The sequence below is a fragment of the Phoca vitulina genome, unplaced genomic scaffold, assembly GCF_004348235.1.
Source record: "Phoca vitulina isolate PV1807 unplaced genomic scaffold, GSC_HSeal_1.0 scaffold36, whole genome shotgun sequence".
In the NCBI taxonomy this organism is placed as follows: Eukaryota; Metazoa; Chordata; class Mammalia; order Carnivora; family Phocidae; genus Phoca; species Phoca vitulina.
In genome coordinates this window covers 834,524-857,091 of record NW_022589739.1, presented here as the reverse complement: position 1 = coordinate 857,091, position 22,568 = coordinate 834,524, and the positions used below count along the sequence as shown (strand labels likewise).

Genomic DNA, 22,568 nt, shown 5'->3' with positions numbered 1-22,568 from the left:
TAACCATCTTTATTTCATAGATGAAGAAACTCAGATCCAGGGAGCGACTAATCTCCAATTAAAATTCTCTTCAAAAAAAAAAAAAAAAAATTCTCTTCTCAGGCCAAACATTTCCAATCTTTTCAACAGTTCCTTAAAGGACATAGCTTCTAGATCCTGAAAACTGTAGTTGTCTCTTTTCAAGACACACTCTAGTTTGCCAGTGGCCCCTCTTAGAATGTGGTGCTCACACAAAATTATTAGATGGGATTTTAATACATCAGGGTATAACGGAATGATTAACAACTGCATTCCTCAGCCAGGCTGCAGTTAGACACCTTTAAGCCTGGGCAGGTAGCCTAAGCCACCTCAGTTCAGAAATTGTGCCATTTAGCAAAGCTGTTGACATATACATTCTAGTAATCAAGCTCCAATCTGACTACTCAGCTGATCAAGTCATGTTATTTTTGCTTACCTGGTTTTGCATACTCATGTTTCTCAAAAACAGTTTGCTTACTCCTTTATCCTTACCCCCCCATACTTAAACTTTTTTTTTTTTTTTAAGTAGGCTCCACACCCAGCATGGAGCCCAATGTGGGGCTCAAACTCATGACTCTGAGATCAAGACCTGAGCTGAGATGAAGGGTAAGACACTCAACTGGCTGAGCCACCCAGGTGCCCCGCCCCATACTTAAAGCAAAATCTAACAGGTTTCTGTTAAAACTGATGCTTCGAAGCCTAGTTAATTCTTAGAGTCTGAGCAACTAGCAGTTCTCTGCAACTTGCATGTGATCTGATTTCCCAGCTTGCTAGGGAAACTTCTATCTTTAGGAAACTACCTATCCTCATTAGTCCTGCAAGATATTCTCTGAAAGCACCGCAAATATGGAAAATATCAATATGGTAATATGACAAGTATTAAAAATAAGGAGAAGATGTATGCACAGAGACAATGAAAGGTACATGGGTATCACAGTCCTGACCCCACCAAAAGAAAGGGTGGAGAAAACAGGAGTTGAACTATAAGAGACCAGTCTAAACTAAAGAAGGAAAAAGGGAAAGGAAGCAGGGTTTTTGTAGCAAAAGTATTAACAACCTAAGTTGCAAAGAAACTATTTCCAGGGTACTTTATTTTTATGTTTTGCTATTTGTCTTGTCATCTTCCCAATTTCACAGGCTCCTGAGTTATGAAGAAACTAAATTTAAAGTTACCTAATCAAGAGGTTCCAAATGCCAGTCCAAGAGAACAGGTTAGCTGTATCAGAATCACTTAGGGAAGGAAATTTTTGAAAAAAGTTATCTTTCCCCTCAAATTCCAAAATCTCACCTCCTCTTCCCACCCCCAAACATACAAAATCAGGATTGAATAAGCCCAAACTCCTCTGCAGGGCACTGTGACATACAAGTTCGGGAAGCTGATTATTTCACCCATGTCTGACTATCTCCTGTAACAGGAAACTTATTACTTCCAAAATAGCATGTTCTATTCATTAAGGGGGAGGGGGGTAAGAACGATTTTAGATTTTAGAGTCATACGGGTCTGAATGCCAGCCAGCTTTTCTTCTTACGAATAGTTCTATGGCCTTCTTCTTAACTTCTAATGTATTATTACGGAAATTTTCAGACATACAAAAGTAGAGGAATATAATAAACAACCATGTATCCATCATCAGCTTCAATTATCAACATATAGCCAATCTTGTTGCATCTATAAGCACCCTATTCCCAGCTCCTCATTCTATTAAAACTATAAAGTAATTTATTACATTTCACTTGCAAATTCTTCAGTATACATCTCTAAAACATAAGAGCTCATTTAACTGCAATACCATTATTACATGAAAAAATTAGTAATTCCTTAACTTTCTTTCTTTCTTTTTTTTTTTTTGAAAGATGTTATTTATTTATTTGACACAGAAGAGAGATAGCTAGAGAGGCAACACAAGCAGGGGGAGCGGGAGAAGGAGAAGCAGGCTCCTGGCTGAGCAGGGAACCCGATGTGGGGCTTGATCCCAGGATCCTGGGATCATGACCTGAGCCAAAGGCAGACGCTTAACGACTGAGCCACCCAGGCGCCCCAATTCCTTAACTTCTTTACATTTCCTCAATTGTAAAATAGGTATGGGTTTTTCTGTCCTCATAGGATTCTTAGGAACTCTCTACTGTCTCTGTGATTATTTAAAAAAAAAAAGTGCAGTTTGAACATCTACACACAGATAAAAAGAATGTAGCTCTTAGGTTCTGAGTTCTGATCTTGGATCACTGGACAGTAAATAATTCCAGTGGTCCAGAAACCTTAATTTAAGATGATAACCACAATTCATCTAGAATGGTAATCTCAGCTCACCTGGAATAATGTTTCCCTTAGTGGATAAATGACTTTCCAATCCTGAGAAAGTTAGAATTTGAGACAGATAATAAAATAAACCAGTCATTTATAAATATTTTATTAAATTCAAGGTAATCTATGTATTGTGGTCACAATGCATATATTGTAGAGATGTGAATACATACATACAAAGGTGTGATGCAAGGAGGATTATTTGAAAGTGACCTGGATGCTCATTCTGAACTGAATGGACAATCAGGGGCTCTCTGTCTTCTACCAGTGGGAGGACTGAGTCTACACTTAGCTCCCTACAGGACTACGAGCTTCCTTTTCTCTGATAGCAGAGACTGCAACTTTCCATAGCTCCAAGATCTCCATAGATCTCCAAGTTCTAGGCAGTTGCCCTTCCCAAACAACTCCTGAAAACAGCTGAAATCCCTAATTCAGACTACATGGTGTCAGGCACCATGCCCTCATGCTGTGATGCTTCACCGGTAAAAAGGAGACCCATACTTAGGGAGGGATCTCTCCACTGGAACACTGACCCAAATGTGAATGAAGCAGTGACCTGACCTGAGCAAGATGGGAGGATCAGGTGACTAGTGCCTTTTTTTTCTTAATTGAAGTAAAATTCACAGAACACAAAATTAGCTGTTTTAACTATTTAAAAATGTACAATTCACGGTTTTCAGTACATTCACAATGTTGTGTGGTCATCACCACTATGGTAAGAACACTGAAATGGTCTAATTCTAGAACATTTTCATCACCCCCCCAAAAGCAATCATCCTCATTCCCGCCTTCCCCCACCCCTAGAAAATACTGATCTGCTTTCTTTCTCTATGGATTTGCCTTTTCTGGAAATATGATATAAAATGAATCATACAATACATGGTCTTTTGTATGTGGCTTCTTTCATTTATAATGTTTTTAAGGTTCATCCATGTTATAAACCAGGACTTCACTCTTTTTTTGTAGGTAATATTCCACTCATTCCATTCATCAGTTGATGGGAACTTGGGTTGTTTCCACTTTGGGGCTATTATGAATAAAGTTGCTATGAACAATCCAATTTTTAAAATGAGCAAAATGACTTAAGTAGACATTTCTCCAAAAAAATATACAAATGGCCAATTAAGCACATGAAAAGATACTCAACATCATTAATCATCAAGAAGTGTAAATCAAAACCAAAATGATACCGTTTCATATCCATCAGGATGGCTATAATCCAAAAAAATGGAAAATAACAAGTGCTGGCAAGGATGTGGAGAAACTGCAACTCTCATACATTGCTGGTGGGATGTAAAATGGTGCAACCACTATGGGAAGCAGTTTGGTAATGCCTCAAAAAGCTAAACATGAGGAATTGCTGGTAATTCTTTCTAGGTATACTCCCCCTCCGCTCCTGCCCTTTTTTTTTTTTTTGGATAACTCATGGCTTAAAGTTTCCCCTTCTCCTTTTAAATACTTTAGAAAATGACTGTTATTTTGTAAAAACAAAAACCACAAGATGACAGAGATATTAAGAGAAAATAATTTGACATTATATTTAGGATTCCAATTTAAAATGTATAATTAACTTGTGATTTCTGAAAGTATTAAGAGATTATGTGACTAAATTTGTAAATATTGAAAAGCTTAAAAGAACATATTCTTAGTGTGAGCTGTAGTCAAAATACACTTATAAAACATTGTATTAGTTAAGATTTTCCTCTTTTCTGATAACATCATCCAAAAATATCCTCATCTATTTTTCTAAGTCTCCTTACTACCTGCTTCTTTCTCCAAAATGGCTTTTCAAAGTCACAATTCAAGATATACCCATCAAAAATCATGCAAAATTCGATTATTTGTGGGTGGGGGGATAGGATAACTGGGTAATGGGCATTAAGGAAGGCATGTGATGTGATGAGCACTGGGTGTTATATGCAACTGATGAATTGTTGAACACTACATCTGAAACTAATGGTGTACTATGTGTTGGCTAATTGAATTTAAATTAAAAAAAAAAAAAAATTCGCTTCTCCTTCCCTAAAGGCTAGTTGATTCCTAGTGCCTAGAGAGTAGTTAAGTGCTGATCTAATTAGCTGAATGCTGTAATTCACAGTAAGGGGAGAATGAGGCTTAAACATTCCCAAGATCCACAGATATTCTAAGAGCAAAATAGAAATCTGCAATGATATACTGTATTTGCAAAGGAAAAGTCTAAACCCTGCTGCCTTTCTTCTGAGGGAAGAAGATATCCTTTCCCAGCTACCCTTAACTAATTTTTACAGATAGTAAGACAATATGAACTCAGCAACTACACCACATAGGCTATAGCTACATTCTTGACTTTCATCAATATAGGTGTTTAAAGAGAGTCCTTTAATGGCTTTTATTTCCCTCCCTCCCTTTATTCCATCCATCCATTCATTCATGGTTAAAATCAACAAAACATTATATGGGAAAATTTCCATAATTGGGTTAAAACCCAAAATTCCTTGTTTACCCTGAAAAATTAAAGAGATAATGAAGAGAAAGTAGGACCATAAATAATGAGAGAACATGGAGAGACAGATAAAAATTATCTTAAATGCCTATCAGTGACAGCCAGATCCTTGATTAGGTTTTTTAAAAATTTATAATCCTATTAAAAATATTAATAGCAACTAATTGTTCAATTGACCTAAACACATTTAATCCTTTCCCACACAATCTAAGATTCACAGCACATTTAAGAATAAAGAAAACAAGATTCAAGGGCGCCTGGGTGGCTCAGTTGGTTAAGCGACTGCCTTCGGCTCAGGTCATGATCCTGGAGTCCCTGGATCGAGTCCCGCATCGGGCTCCCTGCTCAGCAGGGAGTCTGCTTCTCCCTCTGACCCTCCCCCTCTCATGTGCTTGCTCTCTCTCATTCTCTCTCTCTCAAATAAATAAATAAAAAAAATCTTTAAAAAAAAAAAAAAAAAAGAAAACAAGATTCAAAATGAAAAATAGTTCTTTTACCTAATAAATTATATACTTAAACATGAATTCTGTGTTATACTACTAAGTTTGAGAAGTTAGTAAGAAAAGACTATACCTGAGATATCTGGCCCTGGACTTTTGTAAACTGAGTTGTTCGAATATTTAAAGACTGGCTTCTTGTTACTGTTGCCCCAGAAGATTTTCCATTCACCTTTCTTTCAAGGTGACAACTTGCTGGTGATCGCTCTTCAAGAAGAACAGCATCCCAAGGATCCTCTGCTAGTAAACCTGGAATATTTTTCTCTTCTTCATGGTCTAATACCTCCACATTGTCCACCTTAGGTTTACTTAGGGGATCCAAGTCTAACCAGTCGAATTTACTTATATCTTCAGACTTTGGAGATACCTGTAGATTGCTGACTGTTGCTTTTGAATTTGTGATCTCCAAATCAGTCCTCGCTTTCCCATTTTTTAAAAATTCTGATGTACTAGCTATTTTGTCAAACAGCTTTGCCATGTCAGGACTGACTACTGGATGATAGATAGGTAAGCTTCCTTGTGGATGAAAGGGCGTGGCAGGTGTCAAAGGGTATGAAAAATATGGAGACTGTCCTGGAAAAGTTAAATATATAGGTTCTGTGGACGGAAAAGTAGGCATTCTTGGATTGAAGCCATTTTGGAATGCAGTCTGTTTACTGCTATAAGTTGACTGATAAATAGAAGGTAAAGTGTAAGTGGAAGGCCCAGATAATCCAGGTGGCCACTGTCCTCTCTGAAGAGTAGGTCTAAGATAGACCTGTGTTGAAAATGAAGGGCTCAGAACAGGAGTAACTGGCAAGACAGGTGTTTTCCTGGTCTCGAAACTGTCATCCAGCAGTAGTTTCTCAAGTTCAGCTTGGGTGAGCTTTTCTACATCAATATCTACTGCTCTTTTTTGGGTATCCAATTCAGGAAACACCATGAGATCATAATCCTGTTTGTTATAAACTTGTGCTTTCTGTCTGGTGTTGCTTGACAACTCAAAGCCTCTCTGATTATCAGTCACTCGTCTATCCTTTTGCAGTTTTGCTAAAGCCTCTGCTTCCATCTGTAATGCTTCTTCTTTGTCCACTTCTTTTGTTCTTGTTGGTTCCAGATGTGATGAACATTGCTTAAATCCATTATTGTTGGATATCTGAGCCATGTCCATTTAAAAGACCAAACCTTCCCTAATCTATTTTTTCTTGAAGCTTCCAAAATAGCAAGACCTATACATAAAAATAAACATAACACTCAATTAGATTTTTTTAAACACAAATAAATTTATTTTGTTTGTAACTTACCTCCTATGATTTAGGATTTAAAGCCACTTACAAATAAACAACCAAATCAAGATAAAATGAACAGTTGTGGGAAATCTGGGTGAAGAAACATTTTTAAAATATCTTACACACTGCTGGGTTAAGGGATATGTTTAGACATACATGATTTTACCTCATTCCCTGACCTAACAGGAAAGCTAGCACTGTAAATGAACTCAAGAACCTTTCGGGGCGCCTGGGTGGCTCAGTAGTTAAGCCTCTGCCTTCAGCTCAGGTCATGATCTCAGGGTCCTGGGATCAAGCCCCGCATCCAGCTCCCTGCTCAGCGGGGAGCCTGCTTCTCCTCCCACTCCCCCTGCTTGTGTTCCCTCTCTCGCTGTATCTCTCTCTGTCAAATAAATAAATAAAAATATTTAAAGAACCTTCAATTTCAGGTGTCACAATGGCTGCTGTTAACCAACAGCACTTTTGGCAGGACTCTTGGCACAAAATGGCTAAGTGCTAGTCACATATTTTCAAGAGTCTGAACAGGGTTTACTGTTATGCAAACAGCAAGTCAAAATGGTTTCAATCTTTTGCTATTTGTTAAATAACTCATAAGCCAATTAGCAATAAAAGTACTCAATATCTAGTCAACAAAATCAAGGAACTATTATCAAAACATCATATGAAAAACTGATTAAGGGTTTATAATATTCTACAACTATTAATGTATAATGTAACATAAATTAGAAAAATAAGAGTGTTAAAGCTACAAGAAGCTGCAATACTCCACTCAAAGGTTAAATTACGGCTGAATTTGTCACAGTTTTGACCACACTTCTATTGGATTATATGTAGTTAAATCATTAAACTACTGGGGTACCTGGCTGGCTCAGTTGGTGGAGCATGTAGCTCTTGATCTCAGGGTTATGAATTCGAGCCCCACGTTGGGCACAGAGTTTAAGAAAATAGTTATAATACTAAAATTTCTCCTTTTTAAATTGCTAAAATATTTATTCATAAACCAGAATAGTTCATTAAACTTTCTCATCGATCAGTTCATAAAAATTTGTAGTCTTCTATTTAAGATAAACACATTTTAGATCAAAATTAACCCTTTGAATCAAGATAACCAATTAAAGGGTTAGTTAGTTAGCTACTGTGTAACAAGGCACATTTCTTGCTTCTAATCAATATGATTCAGGGGTTAATTTTGGGTTCTGGAGTCACATCAGCTTGATTTAGGAGGCTGTAAGAGCTTGGGCAAGTGAAAACATTTCCACAAGCCTTAGTTTCCTAACTTTTAAAATGAAAAAGTATCTATCCCCAATATTATAAGGATTAAATGAAACAACGCAACTAAAAAGTGCTTATCACTGGCTTTGAGCATAAGCATTAAATAAATCACATTTATTAATCTAACTGATTTGAGATTCACCTAGTTTGAACACCTAAAAATCAAGGGAGCCCCTACTTACATCCTTTTTCTAGCACAGTGCTTCTCTAAAGTATATACGAAATAAAAGTTTAATGACAGGAGGTAGGGAAACACTCAAAGTGAATTCAAATTAATGTAACACAAATGAAAATCCTAAGTGTTGAGGTAATACTAATGAAAAATTATTAGTGATGAGGACATAAAGAAATATTCAAGGAAGACAGCCTTTGCAATTCTTTTATACGACTATAGTTGAACTTCTGAGGCATTTCACTGAAAAGTTTTTCCAAATTTTTCCCTTCTGTGGTAGACTGCAAAACTAGGCACAATGTACACTTAAAATTTGTATACTTCATTGTATGTAAATATTTCATCTCAAGGAAAAACTGTAAACAGATACTTTTACTAAATATACACAAACTACTTAGAGGAAAGTACTGATGTCTACTATTTACTCTGAAATTCATTAAAAAATAATATAAGTTGGGGCACCTGGGTGGCTCAGTCGTTAAGCGTCTGCCTTCGGCTCTGGGATCAGGCCCCACATCGGGCTCCCTGCTCAGTGGAAAGCCTGCTTCTCCCTCTCCCACTCCCCCTGCTTATGTTCCCTCTCTCACTGTGTCTCTCTCTGTCAAATAAATAAATAAAACTTTAAAAAAAATAAGTTAATTAGCTGTGAGAGGGATAGGTGGATGAACATGATAAAGCAAGTACAGGAAAATATTAATAGAACAATCTCGTTGGTAGGCATATGGGTATTCACTTTGAAATCCTTTCAACTTGGCTGCATGACTGAAAATTTTCATAAAATGCTGGATGAGGAAGAAGAGGTACAAATTCCTCCCATTCCAGTACACACTTACCCTTTATAAAGTTACTTTGCTTCTCCTCCCATAAAGGGGTGGGGCCTATTTCTCTACTTGATCTGAGCTGGCTCTGTGACTTGCTTTGACCAATACAATATGAAAGAGGTGACACTGTGGGAGTTCCAAGTTCATGAGAGCCTGACTGCTTCAGCTCTTCCTGAGAGCAGCCACTGCCATGTGAATGCTCACAGAGGATGAGAGAGCACTAGGAGAAAAAGGTCCAGCCGACAGTCATCACCAACCACCAAATATGAGTGAAGCCACCACCTTAGACCATTCATCCACAGTCTAAATGACCACATCCACATTAGTGACCCAAGGCAAGACCAGCAGAAGAAACCACCTAGCCTGAGTTCAAGCCAAATTGCTAACCCACAAAATCATTTTGGAATGGTTTGTTACATAGCAATAGATAACTGGTCAACCTTTTCTTCTCATTTTTAGAAAGCAAAATTGAAGCCACTTACCAATTTAACAGCAAATTTAACTTCCACAGCCACCACCACCTTCCTTCAAGTGTCCTCAGAGAATGAACAGTTCCCTTTTCCTCCCTAAATCTGTCCCCTTCTACATGATCCTTAATCCTACTGAATTCCCCTACTTCTTTATCAGTGATTGCCTCCTCTGCATTATTTTCTCTTACTTGCTTCTGCTCCACTGCCATAAAAATGCTCAAATTTTCTACATACTGAGGTGGAAAAAAATCTTAACATTCCTCTTTAGACTCCAGTAGCTTCCATTTTAATATTCTCCTTTCACTGCCAAACTTCTCAAATGAGTGACCCAGAAAGTCCTTTCTTTACTCATTCTGCCTTGGAAAAATTGTAATTGTCCTTCAGGGCCCAATTCAAATACAGCCACCTGTCTGAAGCTTTTCTTAAGCAGCTCCTATTAGAAACTATGTTTTTAGCTCAAATAAAACTTTTATCTTAATTTTCATAGACTTTATGCTGTTTTTGCCTCGTCAGTATCGTTTCTTCTGGTAGTAGAATCTGTAACTTCCTTTTTGGAACCTCGTCATTTCCCTTTTGTTCCATCTAGTTCAAACAGGCCTGGAACATCCTATTCCCCACTCTCCTACCCCCAACCACACCAGAGGATCCAAGTCTGGCCAATTAGAGTTAATCCCAAGACTTCTGAAACTATGTGGAAAGGAAGCCTATCATTGAAGCTGCTAAACTTTTGGGATATAAGCCTGGCATTGCTGTGGCCATCTTTGCCTCCACTCACTGAAGAAGATGCTGCCCGAGAACGGATTCAAGCCAGAAGAGAGCAGAGCTATGATAAATAAATTGAAATAATTTCTGGATATTACATTAAGTGTCTGGATCCAACCCATGTCCAAGGCCAGTCTTTTCATTTATGTAAGCCAATAAATTCTTCTCTTTGCTTAAGCTGGTTTAAAATTACTTTCTCCCATAATAACCAGAAACCTTTTAACACAGACTCTATGTCTACCCAACAGACGAATAAGCTTCTTAAGTGCAGAGACCTACTTTCTTTCTTCCCTACAACATTTAAAAGCACCCAGCTTAATTAATATGGAGCTTAATTTAATGAACATGTGTTTTAAAGAAGGAAATAAGAGCTATCAGACAACTTTGAAGAAGAGATTTCAGATGGCACATGACCGGAACATATGATGGGAGAAATTAAGTTTAACTGCCTATTATTGAACACCACAACATGGTCTATTTTTCACAAAATCAGATGGATTAGAACAAAACAAATTTTGCAAAGGGAAAAAGATACTGAACTGCAATTAATCTTCCACAAGCATATTGCCAATTTATTTAACCATTTTCCTGGCTACCATATTTGGTAATGATATGACATCGTTCTGAAAGAGGGAATCTGGATTTTTTTAAGTGAGTTTGAGATACAGTTTGTTCAATAGCAAATACACTTATTCTGAATATTTCAAATTAATGTTACCTCTTATTTACTGACAAAGGTATAAAATAGTTTGAAAAATATTTTAACACTGAATGTGGCATTTTTTCACATCATCAATTCATTTGCTTGCTCTATCCCCAGTATCAACCCAAAGCAGTATATGCTAGAGTAAATTCAACTCTAAGTATTAAGGGTAAGCACTCTGTTAACAGTTGAATTACCATATTTTAGCTTCCCAAAAGATTATCATGCATGTACACTCAAATGGTAATAAAGGACTTAAAAGGTTGTCCAAAAGTAACCTAGTGCTTCAGCTATTTTTCTGAGGCTGCTACACTGACATGCTCCATTAATTTTTTGAAATAAAACATCATTTGATGACAAACATTTAGCAGGAAACAATTTCACACATGCTAATTCAAAATGCAAACTTCAATACTAATGTTCTCCTAATTCAAGCTGAAAAGACAATATAACTAGTTTTTGAATGATGATTGTATGCCATCTGCCAAAATGTCCCAACATAGAGTAACCCAGTGATGATCACATGGCTGTAGCTACTTTAAATTCTTCAAAAGAGGGCAATTAAATTATTCAGTTAAACTTTGGGATACCATTTGCAGACCCAAAAGAATTAATTTAAAAGCTCTTGGCTTCTTCTGTGGTAGACATTCATTTACAATTTAAATTTAAATCTCAGAAAAAATAAAACAAGCCAGTCCTGTTTCCCATCTAAATATTTTCTGATCTTAAAATTCAAGATAAGTAAAAAAAAGAGAAATAATTTGAGTTCAACAATGCAAATATTTCTCATCTAAAATGAAAATGAATCTAAAAGAAAATTAAATAATGGCACCCCATGGAACTGAATACTATGCCACCATTAAAAATAAAATTATTAACACTGCATAACCGTGGAAAATATTTGTTAAAACTGTAGCAAGTATCTACATATCTCTATCTATACATACACCTACACCTATATATGTTGTATGCATAGAGATATGTAGACACTAAATGCCAAACACTGCTTAAAGCAATGTATTAATTTAATCCTCATAAATTATATTAAGTAGCTATTATCTCTAGTATACAAATGAAAAAACTTGATACAAATTATATAATTTGCCCAAGTTCACAGTAGCTAGCAAGTGGTGAGAGAACTCAAATCCAGGCACTGCTAATTTACTATATTTTTATGTTAACAGTTACTTGGAATAAGTGTCTAAACATACCTTATCCTGTATAAATACCAACTGTCTTCCTCAAGGCTAGTTACCTCATCTGCATTAATAAATTTTATTGTTTTGTTTAATTCTATCATGAAGCAATTAATGCTATTTAGTTATAACATGTGCCAATTTATTAGTTAATTTATTATCACATGACTAGCAAATTTATTATTTCAATGAGGATATGAATTCTTATTTTATTCATCCCCTTTTTCTACTCTACTGTAGTTGTTAAATGAATGTCTCAACAACTAGGGAACTTAAGACACTGTTCTTTTTATCAAAGAGAAGCTCAAATTCTGCAACAAACAAACAAAAAAACAGACTAAAAGAGCTTATTAGTAAGTCAACTAAAACTGGGACACCTGGGTGGCTCAGTCGGTTATGCGTCTGCCTTCAGCTCAGGTCATGATCCCAGGGTCCTGGGATTGAGTCCCACATCAGGCTCCTTGCTCAACGGGGAGCCTGCTTCGCCCCCTGGCTGCCGCTCCCCCTGCTCATGTTCTCTGACAAATAAATAAATAAAATCTTAAAAAAAAGCAAAAACGAAAACTAAAACTGAAAAATCATGTGGTTGAGTTTAGAATAAACAAGTGGGGCAGAAAAAATTATCTTGGAAACTACGGGGGAGATGGCAACAGAAAACTAAAATTAGGAGAGGAGGAGGTACCTGGTTGACTCAGTCAGTGGAGTGTGTGACTCTTGATCTCAGGTTTTGAGTTTGAGCCCATGTTGGGTGTAGAGATTAAAGGAAAACTCTCAAATAAATAAAAATAGGAGAGGAGCTTCATCTGTTCTAAAAGGAAAAACTCCAGTAGACAAGATAATATTCTCCTATCTCTATGATTCATGGAGGGAAAAAATTCATCTGACCAAAGTAACCAAGTACTTTGGTATTAGGCACTATACAACTTCGTAAAAAATGATAATATGGAAGGGGCGCCTGGGTGGCTCAGTCGTTAAGCGTCTGCCTTCGGCTCAGGTCATGATCCTGGGGTCCTGGGATCAAGCCCTGCATCGGGCTCCCTGCTTGGCAGGAAGTCTGCTTCTCCCTCTCCCACTCCCCCTGCTTGTGTTCCTGCCCTTGCTATCTCTCTCTCTCTCTAATAAATAAAATCTTGGGCGCCTGGGTGGCTCAATTGGTTAAGCAACTGCCTTCGGCTCAGGTCATGATCCTGGAGTGCCAGGATCGAGTCCCAGGATCGAGTCCCGCATCGGGCTCCCTGCTCAGTGGGGAGTCTGTTTCTCCCTCTGACCCTCCCCCCTCTCATGCTCTATCTCATTCTCTCTCTCAAATAAATAAATAAAATCTAAAAATAAATAAATAAATAAATAAAATCTTTAAAAAAAAAAAAAAAGATAATATGGAAGAATGTCCAGGTGTTTGTTGGGTGAGATTAGGTTAGCACTATTCAATAGGAATGGAATGCAAGCCACATACTGAATTTAAAAATTTTTACAACTACATTAACGGAAAGAAACAGATGAAATTAATGATACACTTTATGTAATCCAATATATTCAAAATACTGTCATTTCAATAGGTAACCAATATAAAAATACAAATGGGACATTTTATCTTCTTTTTTTATATTGTCTTCAAAACATGTTATATATTTTACACTTACACATTTCAAACTTAGACTCGCCGTATTTCAAGTGCTCAAAAGACAAAGGTGGCTAATGGACAACTTAACGGTTAGAATTTATAAGGAAAGGAACAAAACGCATCGTGAACAAACTCATTAATTTCTGGATGGTAAGGAAAAATTTATCTTCCCAAAGGGAAATCATCCCTTCCCTCAAGTCAATAAAATATCTCTAATGTCTATTAGTTAACTTTCTGGGGAAGAAAAATTTTGTTTAAGTTCTGTAGACGACATATAGCCTTTTAACTAAGGTCTGTCTTACCATTCTTGATAAATTTTTCATTTTTAAAGTATACAATTTCTAATTGTTCTACAATTAGCAAACTGTTAACATTTCATAGATAAATGTGTTTACAATCGACCACACAGGATTACAAAATTACAAAAATAATTAACTATTTAAGTATAGGGGAAAAAAAATCATAAAGCCAAAATAACCCATGGAATTCCTAGTTAACCTCAGCATAAAGAAGCCCATCCTAATAGGATTCAAAAGCTAGGAAGAGAATATTCAAATATGTATTTATTTAAAAAAAATTTTTTTTGGTAAACAAGCACCACATAATTTATTCATTTCTTCAATAAATATTTATTATTGGGTGTATACTAGATGCTGAAAAACAAAATAAAAATAACTTAACCATTAGGGGTCCCTGGCTGACTAAGTCAGAAGTGCACATAGCTCTTGATCTCACGGTCCTGAGCTGGAGCAACAGATTGGGTGTAGAGATTACTTAAATAAACTTAAAAAAAAAAAAAATTAACCATTAAAAATATCAATGAAAAAACAATAAACTTGGGGTGCCTGGATGGCTCAGCCTGTTAAGCGTCTGCCTTCAGCTCACTCAGTTCATGATTCCAGGTTCCTGAGATGGAGCCCACACAGGGCTGCCTGCACAGCAGGGAATATGCTTCTCCCTCTGCCTCTGCCCACCCTCACTCATGCTCTCTCTCTCAAATGAATAAATAAAATCTTTAAAAAATAAAATAAAATAAAGTTATACCAAATATACTAAACTGATAATATACAGAGAAAGAGAAAAAATACTCATCACACCAAAACCTGTAAGATACAGTAAGTAGATAAAGGAAAATTTAGTGTTTTTTTTTTAAGATCTATTTATTTATTTATTTGACAGTGAGAGGGAGAGAGGGAGAGAGCACAAGCAGGGGGAGTGGCGGGCAGTGGGAGAGGGAGAAGCAGGCTCCCCGCTGAGCAGGGAGCCCAATGTGGGGCTCCATCCCAGGACCCCAGGATCATGACCTGAACCAAAGGCAGACGCTTAACCAACTGAGCTACCCAGGAGCCCCGAAAAATTTAGTTTTAAATGATACTAGAAAAGTGGAAAGGTTGAAAAGTGAATGAAATAAGCATCCATCTCATGATGCTTGTGTTCCCTCTCCAGCTGTCTCTCTCTGTGTGTCAAATAAATAAAATCTTGGGGGGGGGGGGGAAGAAATTGAATTAGCAGTCAAAAATATTTTCAAGAACACTGCAGGGCCAGACGGCTTCACTGGCTTTATATAAGGAAGAAACAATAACCTCTCACAAACTCTTCCAGAGAACAAACAAGAAGGTATGCTCCCCAAACTTTTTATGAGACTACTATAACTGATAACAAAACCAGGCAAGGATGAGAAAATTACAATCTTGGGGCGCCTGGGTGGCTCAGTCGTTAAGCATCTGCCTTCGGCTCAGGTCATGATCCCAGGGTCCTGGGATCGAGCCCCACGTCGGGCTCTCTGCTCAGCGGGAAGCCTGCTTCTCCCTCTCCCACTCCCCCTGCTTGTGTTCCCTCTCTCGCTGTGTCTCTCTCTGTCAAATAAATAAAATCTTTAAAAAAAAAAAAAAAAAAAAAGAAAGAAAGAAAATTACAATCTTACTCATGAAATACAATATACAAAAAGTCCTAAACAAAATAGCAAACCAAACTTAGCTGTAAATACAAAATTCAATTTACTACATCAATAAAGAATTAAAATAGAAAAAGCATATGTTCATCTCATTTACCAACTACGAACAGAAGGGAAGTTCCTTATTTGACCGTGAGTAGCAACAAAAATCATACCTAATGATAAAACCTTAAAAGCTTCCCCCTTTGACCATGAACAAAAACCAGGATGCCCACAGTCACTTCTATTCAACACCTTATAGACTCCTAGACAGCACAGAAAAGAAAAAGAAAATTTAGGGTCAAAAGGAAGAAACAAAATATTATGCAAAGTAAAAATTCCAAAGAATATGTAGATAATAGCAATGCTAGATTTTAGCAAGATTATTGGAAATGATTCTAATATATAAAAATCAATTGTATTTCTATATATCCACAACAAATGGTTAAAAAAGGCCATTTTCAACACGATAATATTTACAGTAACACACAAAACCCACTAACGCAATACATGTAACAAGAAGTTGTGGGGGAAATTATAAAACTTTACTGACAAATACTAGGAGTATCTGAATGTAAGGGATATTTTTCCATGTTTACAAACTTGAAAACTTAATTTTATGAAGATGCCACCTCTCCTGAAATAGATCTATAGGCTTGATGAAATCCCAATCAAAATTCAACAGCTTTTAAAATAAAATTTGACAAGGTGATTCTAAAATTTATTCACTAACCAAAATGGCCAAAATAGCCAAAACCCTCTTGAAAAAGAACAAGGTGGGAAGATTTGCTCTACCCAATAAAGACTTATTCTGAAACTAATTTTATTTAAGATAATATGCTATTTATGCAAAAAGAGATAAATCTAATAAAGAACAGGCTAAGAGGTCAAAAACAGAAACACACTTGCACAGACACCTGATTGAAGACAAGTGGTGTATCAGAGCACAGGGAAAGAACTGTCTTTTCAATAAATGAAGCTACAACAAATAAAGGGAATATGAGATGGATTCCTACTTCTCTCCTTAAGCAAAAATCGACTCAAGGCAAACCAAACATCTAACTGTGAAAGGAAAAACTAGAATCAGAGAAGGGAAAAATTTCTTAAACAAGACAGAAAGCACTAACCATAAGAGAAAAAATAAATTTGACTATAATCCACAACTTTTGTTTATCAAAAGACACCAAAGAGGATGATAAAAACAAGCCACAGAAAGGAAGAGATCTTTAACATATAACCAAAGGACTCAAATCCTAGATAAATAACTTCTACAAACTAAAAAGAAAGATAATCGTAAGAACCTTCAAATAACATTACCCACCACAGTCCCTAGTAGGAACTAACCTGGAAGTAGTCATTAGCTCAATCTCTAGTTCCGCTCTCATCTCCAGAGGTCAGGGGGTGGGGCGGGGGGTGGGGGGTGTGAAACTGAAAGTTCCAATCCTCTAAACATGCCTCAAGTCTTTCTGGCGACCAGCCCCATTCTGAAACTATCTAGGGATCTCGGACACTATTAATCTCATTAGCATACAAAAGAAACTCTAGAAATTCCAAGGGCTTTAGGAGTTGCATGACAGGAACCGGGCACAAAGATCAAATATTTATTTTTTATTACATCAGAGTTCATTCAGTGGAATTCTATACAGTAATGCCAATGAACTACAGCTATAAGAAAAAAATGAGTAAAACGTAGAAACATGACAAGCACATGGACACAAAAATACATACAATGATTCCATTCACATAAAATTCAAAAACATGGGCGCCTGGGTGGCTCAGATGGTTAAGCGTCTGCCATCAGCTCAGGTCATGATCCCAGGGTCCTGGGATCAAGTCCCTCATCAGGCTCCCTGCTCCTTGGGAGCCCGCTTCTCCCTCTGCTTTTCTCTCTCTCTCTCTCTCTCTCTCTGTCTCTCATGAATAAATAAATAAAATCTTAGGAAAAAAAACAAAGTTCAAAAACATGAAAAACTATATTGTTTAAGAATGCTTACATAACGGTAAAACTGTGAAGAAAAGGAAAGGATTCTCAAAAGTTAGGATAGTGGTTACTCATGGAGGGAGGCAGAGATTCATGACCAAGGATAAGTACATTGGGGACTTCTGGAATACAAGCAATGTTCTAGTTCATTACCTATTGAGTGGTTACACAAGTGTTTATTTTACAATTACTTGTTAAATAATCATATATGCTTTATGCACTTTTCTGTGAGTTATTTCATAATAAAAAAAGAATCCACTACCCACATATTTTAAATTCAAATAGTTTAAATATTTTCATATCATATTATACATGGTATGTGAAAATTAACACCACCTGCAATTAACAGTATGTGGGTTTTTTTTAAAATTCACGTGTGGCAAATTATATGAACACAAGAAGCTCAACTTTTTAATAATGTCATAAAAAATACAAATAAGAGCAATATTGTCCCTTTTCGTTTGCCAATCTTTAGGCTAAATTAAGGACACTACTCATTCATTAAGGGATATGGAGAAAGGGTAATTAAGACTGCAAAAGAAAACAACAAATTATGGTTTCCCAAATTTTCACCATCTGTGAATCACTTAATGGGCATTGCACATAATATGATTTATGTCAAAAAAATTCATTGCATTTTAAAATACAACATTTAAAATAGATACTCCTACCAGCGAGAGATGATTGCACACTCTCACCATTTATGTTATACCCAACAAATTTATTTTTTTAAGATTTTTATTTATTTGAGAAACAGAGATAGCGAGAGAGAGAGACAGCACGAGCGCACACGAGTGGGGAGGAGAGGGAAAAGCAGGCTCCCCAGTGAGCAGGGAGCCCAACGCGGGGCTCGATCCCAGGACCCCAGGATCATGACCTGAGCCAAAGGCAGATGCTTAACTGAGCCACCCAGGCGCCCCTCCAACAAATTTATTTTATTTAAATTGAATTAGAAAATCCTAATTAAAAAAAAAAGAAAATCCGAATTATAGCTTGTCAAGAACGCAACAATGTTTGATGGTAACTCCATCAGATAGTTATTGATATGTACATAAAATCTGATAGGCTCCACCTTCAAATATTTCTTGAATCTGAGCATTTTTTCTTTATATTCCTACTACCATCCTATACCAACCATCATCTGTTGCCTGGATTATTGGAATAGCTACCCAATCTGTTTCTGCAAACCCTCCACCCTCTATCTTCAGACTACTCTCAACACAGCAGACAGAGTGATATTGAAAAACTTTGATCTTCTTACCCCTCCACTCAGAACTTTCAACAGTTCCTATTTCACTCAGAAAAAAAGTAAAATCCTTATATAAGTCCACCAGGCACTCTAATATCTGGTCTCCCTATTACTTCTCTCCTGTAACTCTCCTCTCTGCTACTGTCCAACTAGCCTCCTTATTGTTCTCAAATACATTATCCTTCTGAGAGCCTTTGCTCTTCAGTTCCCTCTAGACTGCTCTTCCCCTGGATAGCTGAATGGCACACTCTCTCACCTTCAAGTATTCATTGAGGAGGTAACATTTGAGTAAAGTCCTCCCTGATAATCAAGTTAAAACTGCAACTTTCTCTAACTCCACTGTCTATGCACTTTACTTACCTTTTCCTTAGTAATTAGTACCATCCAGTATACTATAGATTTTACTTATTTTATTGTCTAGCTTTCCCCCTCTAGACTATAAATTTAATGAAGCTGGGATTTATCTGTTAGACTCACTCCTATATCCCCAGCACCTAGAACAATCCTAGAACAAGCAAGCTTTCTTTCAAATGTTTGTTAACAAATAAATGAAATTTAATCTAATATGGACCAGATTAGGAAGCAATTCTTCATTGTAGAGTGCCTCTGGTACTCAGTAAGATACTTAAAATTACATAAAAATATCTTACTCAAAATGAGTATTTTAAACTAAGAGATACCATAGATTTTTTTAGTCCACTCTTGTTGCATTCATTTTCATTTAAAGTATTTGGAAGTCATCTTAAATGTGCCAAATTATAAACCATTAATTTCTTTCTCTGAGGGAATAAAATTGTGTGTGTTACTCTCAGAATTGTTCTTCAGAGCCACATGGTCCTTTCTAGTCAGACCAAAAGACATCACTATTTTGAAGTACTTGTGAAAAATGTAGTTCGTGTCTGCTTGTTGATTAGAAATATAGGCCTTGGGGTCAAGAGAGCAATTTCGCTAGAGATGAATCTTTAGGCTTTACCTATATAAAACTAAAGACCTGAAGTCATGAAAGTAGTTGCAATTGCCCTGGGAGAATGTGTAACGTGAAGAGAAAAAAGAGAGACAAGGAGGAAATCAGAAGGGCCACTAATATCTAAGCAGGAAACAAAAGGTCAGAGAAAAATAATAGGTGTGAAGACTGGTATCAGAGAAATAAGGAAATTCAACATCCCTTTAAGAAGGATGTGGTTAGTAGTGTTGGAAACTACAGAGAGGTGACACAGGATAAAGGTTGAAAAAGAAAAAAAAAACTCAAAATCTAAGAGCTCGTTTTTGATTATTTTAATAATAGTTTCGAGATATAATTAACTTATAAAATTCACTCTTTTAAAGCATACAATTCAGCTGTTTTCATATATTCAGAATTGTGCAACCATCACCCCTAACAAATTGCAGAACATATTCATCACCCCCAAAAGAAACCCTTTACCCATGAGCAGTCCCTCCTCCTTTCCCCATCCCACAGACCCTCAGTAGTGATTTTTCAAAGAAAACAATTTGGAGAAGTGCAGAAAACTGGAAAAGGAATTGCAAATGGCAAAGGCATATTATTATTATTATTTAAGATTTTATTTATTTATTTGACAGAGAGAGAGACAGCGAGAGAGGGAACACAAGCAGGGGGAATGGGAGAGGGAGAAGCAGGCTCCTGGCTGAGCAGGGAGCCCGACGCGGGGCTCGATCCCAGGACCCTGGGATCATGACCTGAGCCCAAGGCAGACGCTTAATGACTGAACCACCCAGGCACCCCAAGGCATACTATTCTTTCAAGTCATTGACAGTACAGGGAACTAAGAGAGACAGGAGGTGTCAGGAATGGCTGTTTAAAATGGTTTAAAAAGGCCTTCAACATATAGTAGATTGAAGACAAGAATTCAGGGTACAAAGACAGAAAGACACCTAAGACTGGAGATTCACACTAGCTTAGATACTGGGTACAGTTGGATATGAATCAGAAGCATAGATGAAGGGTCTGTCTTGAAAAGGAGAAGACATTTTACAAAACAGAGGCGATAAAGGTAAGGAACTACTAGGTCAATAACTAAAAATGGAGGACTGGGGGAGCCAATGGTGGAAAGCAGATTTTCACTACCCAACGTTTGGTAGTTTTAAATACTTCATCATTTGTAAGCTAAGCTTTACTATTTTAAAACAAAGGTAGGGAAAGGGATTTTCCTGTTACTAGGATATACAGAGTGGCAAGATACTGTCTCACTTCAATAGTGAAAAGCAAGCTAAATAAGCTTTAAAAAAATATTTTTAAGGGACATCAGAGAGCAAAGGACACACATTAAAAACCCTAATGAAGGGGCGCCTGGGTAGCTCAGTTGCTTAAGCATCTGCCTTTGGCTCAGGTTGTGATCCCTGATCCTGGGTTTGATCCCTGGTCCTGGGTTTGAGCCCTATGTCGGGCCCCCTGCTCAGTGGGGAGCCTGCTTCTCCCTCTCCCTCTGCCCCTCTCCTCTACTTGTGCTCTCTCTGTCAAATAGATAAATAAAATCTTCTTAAAAAAAACCAAAACCTTAATGACTTAAATTCCCAAAAGTGATAAACTTCTCATAGGAGAGGCGGGTCCATTGTTATTCTCATCCCTGGTACAGAAGAGCAGGAAAAATGCACTGCAGACAGGGATAAGGAAAAACACCTTAGACTTTTGATAAACACTTTTAACAGCCACGTGTAGGCTACCATTACAGATTAGAATTCTGAGGTGTGATGGAGGTAAATCTGAGTGGCCTAAAGCCCTGGATTAAGAATTATAAGGAGCCCCAGGCATGGAACAAGTCTGTACCCTTCCACCAACTCTTTCCCTCAGGTCTTCACTAAATGCATAGGTAGCACACTGAAAGCTGGGGACAGAGCAGAAGAGCTGAAAGAGATCCCCCCTTGAAGTATGTGGGCCCCCCTGAAGTATAAGAAATCCACTTGAGGCACTCCAAGCTTTTAGCTACCAATGGCTGGGGATGGGGCAGGAGAGCTGAGAAAAAAGCCCTCCAAAGCATTCTAGGCCTTTATGAAAGATAGGCGCCCTCCAGAGGCTGGGCTAAGGGCAGCAAGGCAACGATCTCCCGAGACACAGAAGCCAAGAACAGAGAAAGCAGAGAACAAAGGGACTTCCCAGCAACCTTAAAAAAAAAAAAAAAAGCTAGCAGCTAGGCTACAAAACAAACCTCTAGAATCAAGTCAGTGGGGGTGCCTGAGTGGCTCAGTTGGTTAAGCGACTGCCTTCGGCTCAGGTCATGATCTCAGGGTCCTGGGATCGAGCCCCGCATCGGGCTCCCTGCTCGACGGGAAGCCGACTTCTCCCTTTCCCACTCCCCCTGCTTGTGTTCCCTCTCTTGCTGTCTCTGTGTCAAATAAATAAATAAAATCTTTAAAAAAAAAAAAAAAAATAGAATCAAGTCAGTGTTCAGATCCCAAATCCTTCTGAAGAGAAAGTCATCACTGCCACCCAAAGTACTTCAACCCAGTGGTAAACTGAGTCAAATTAAAGTTGCAACAAAGCACAGACCCATCTTACTTATAAATCAGACTTTCTCAGTTCAGTGGCCTGACAGAATAAGGTACGTTTAAGTTGTGCTAATATATAATCCAAGATTATAAGACAAAGAAAATGTGACCCGGAGCACCTGGGTGGCTCAGTCGGTTAAGCATCTGCCTTCAGCTCAGGTCATGATTCCAGCGTCCTAGGATGGAGCCCCACTTTGGGCTCCCTGCTCAGCAGGGAGCCTCCTTCTCCCTCTCCCTCTGCCTGCCGCTCCCCCTGCTTGTGCTCTCTCTGTCAAATAAATCAAATAAATAAATAAAGAAAATCTTAAAAGAAAAGA

General features: G+C 37.5%; 1 protein-coding gene across 2 annotated transcripts in view; it reads right to left on the bottom strand.

The window, feature by feature from the left end:
• PIK3C2A (phosphatidylinositol-4-phosphate 3-kinase catalytic subunit type 2 alpha) overlaps nt 1–22,568 on the bottom strand; it is a 96,035-nt gene that overhangs the window by 63,761 nt on the left and 9,706 nt on the right. For both annotated transcript variants that reach the window (XM_032426900.1, XM_032426901.1), the window contains exon 2: nt 5,376–6,507. In XM_032426900.1, the coding sequence (XP_032282791.1) occupies nt 5,376–6,449 (1,074 nt within the window). In that variant the 5' untranslated portion in view covers nt 6,450–6,507. The remainder of the gene's footprint in view (nt 1–5,375; nt 6,508–22,568) is intronic.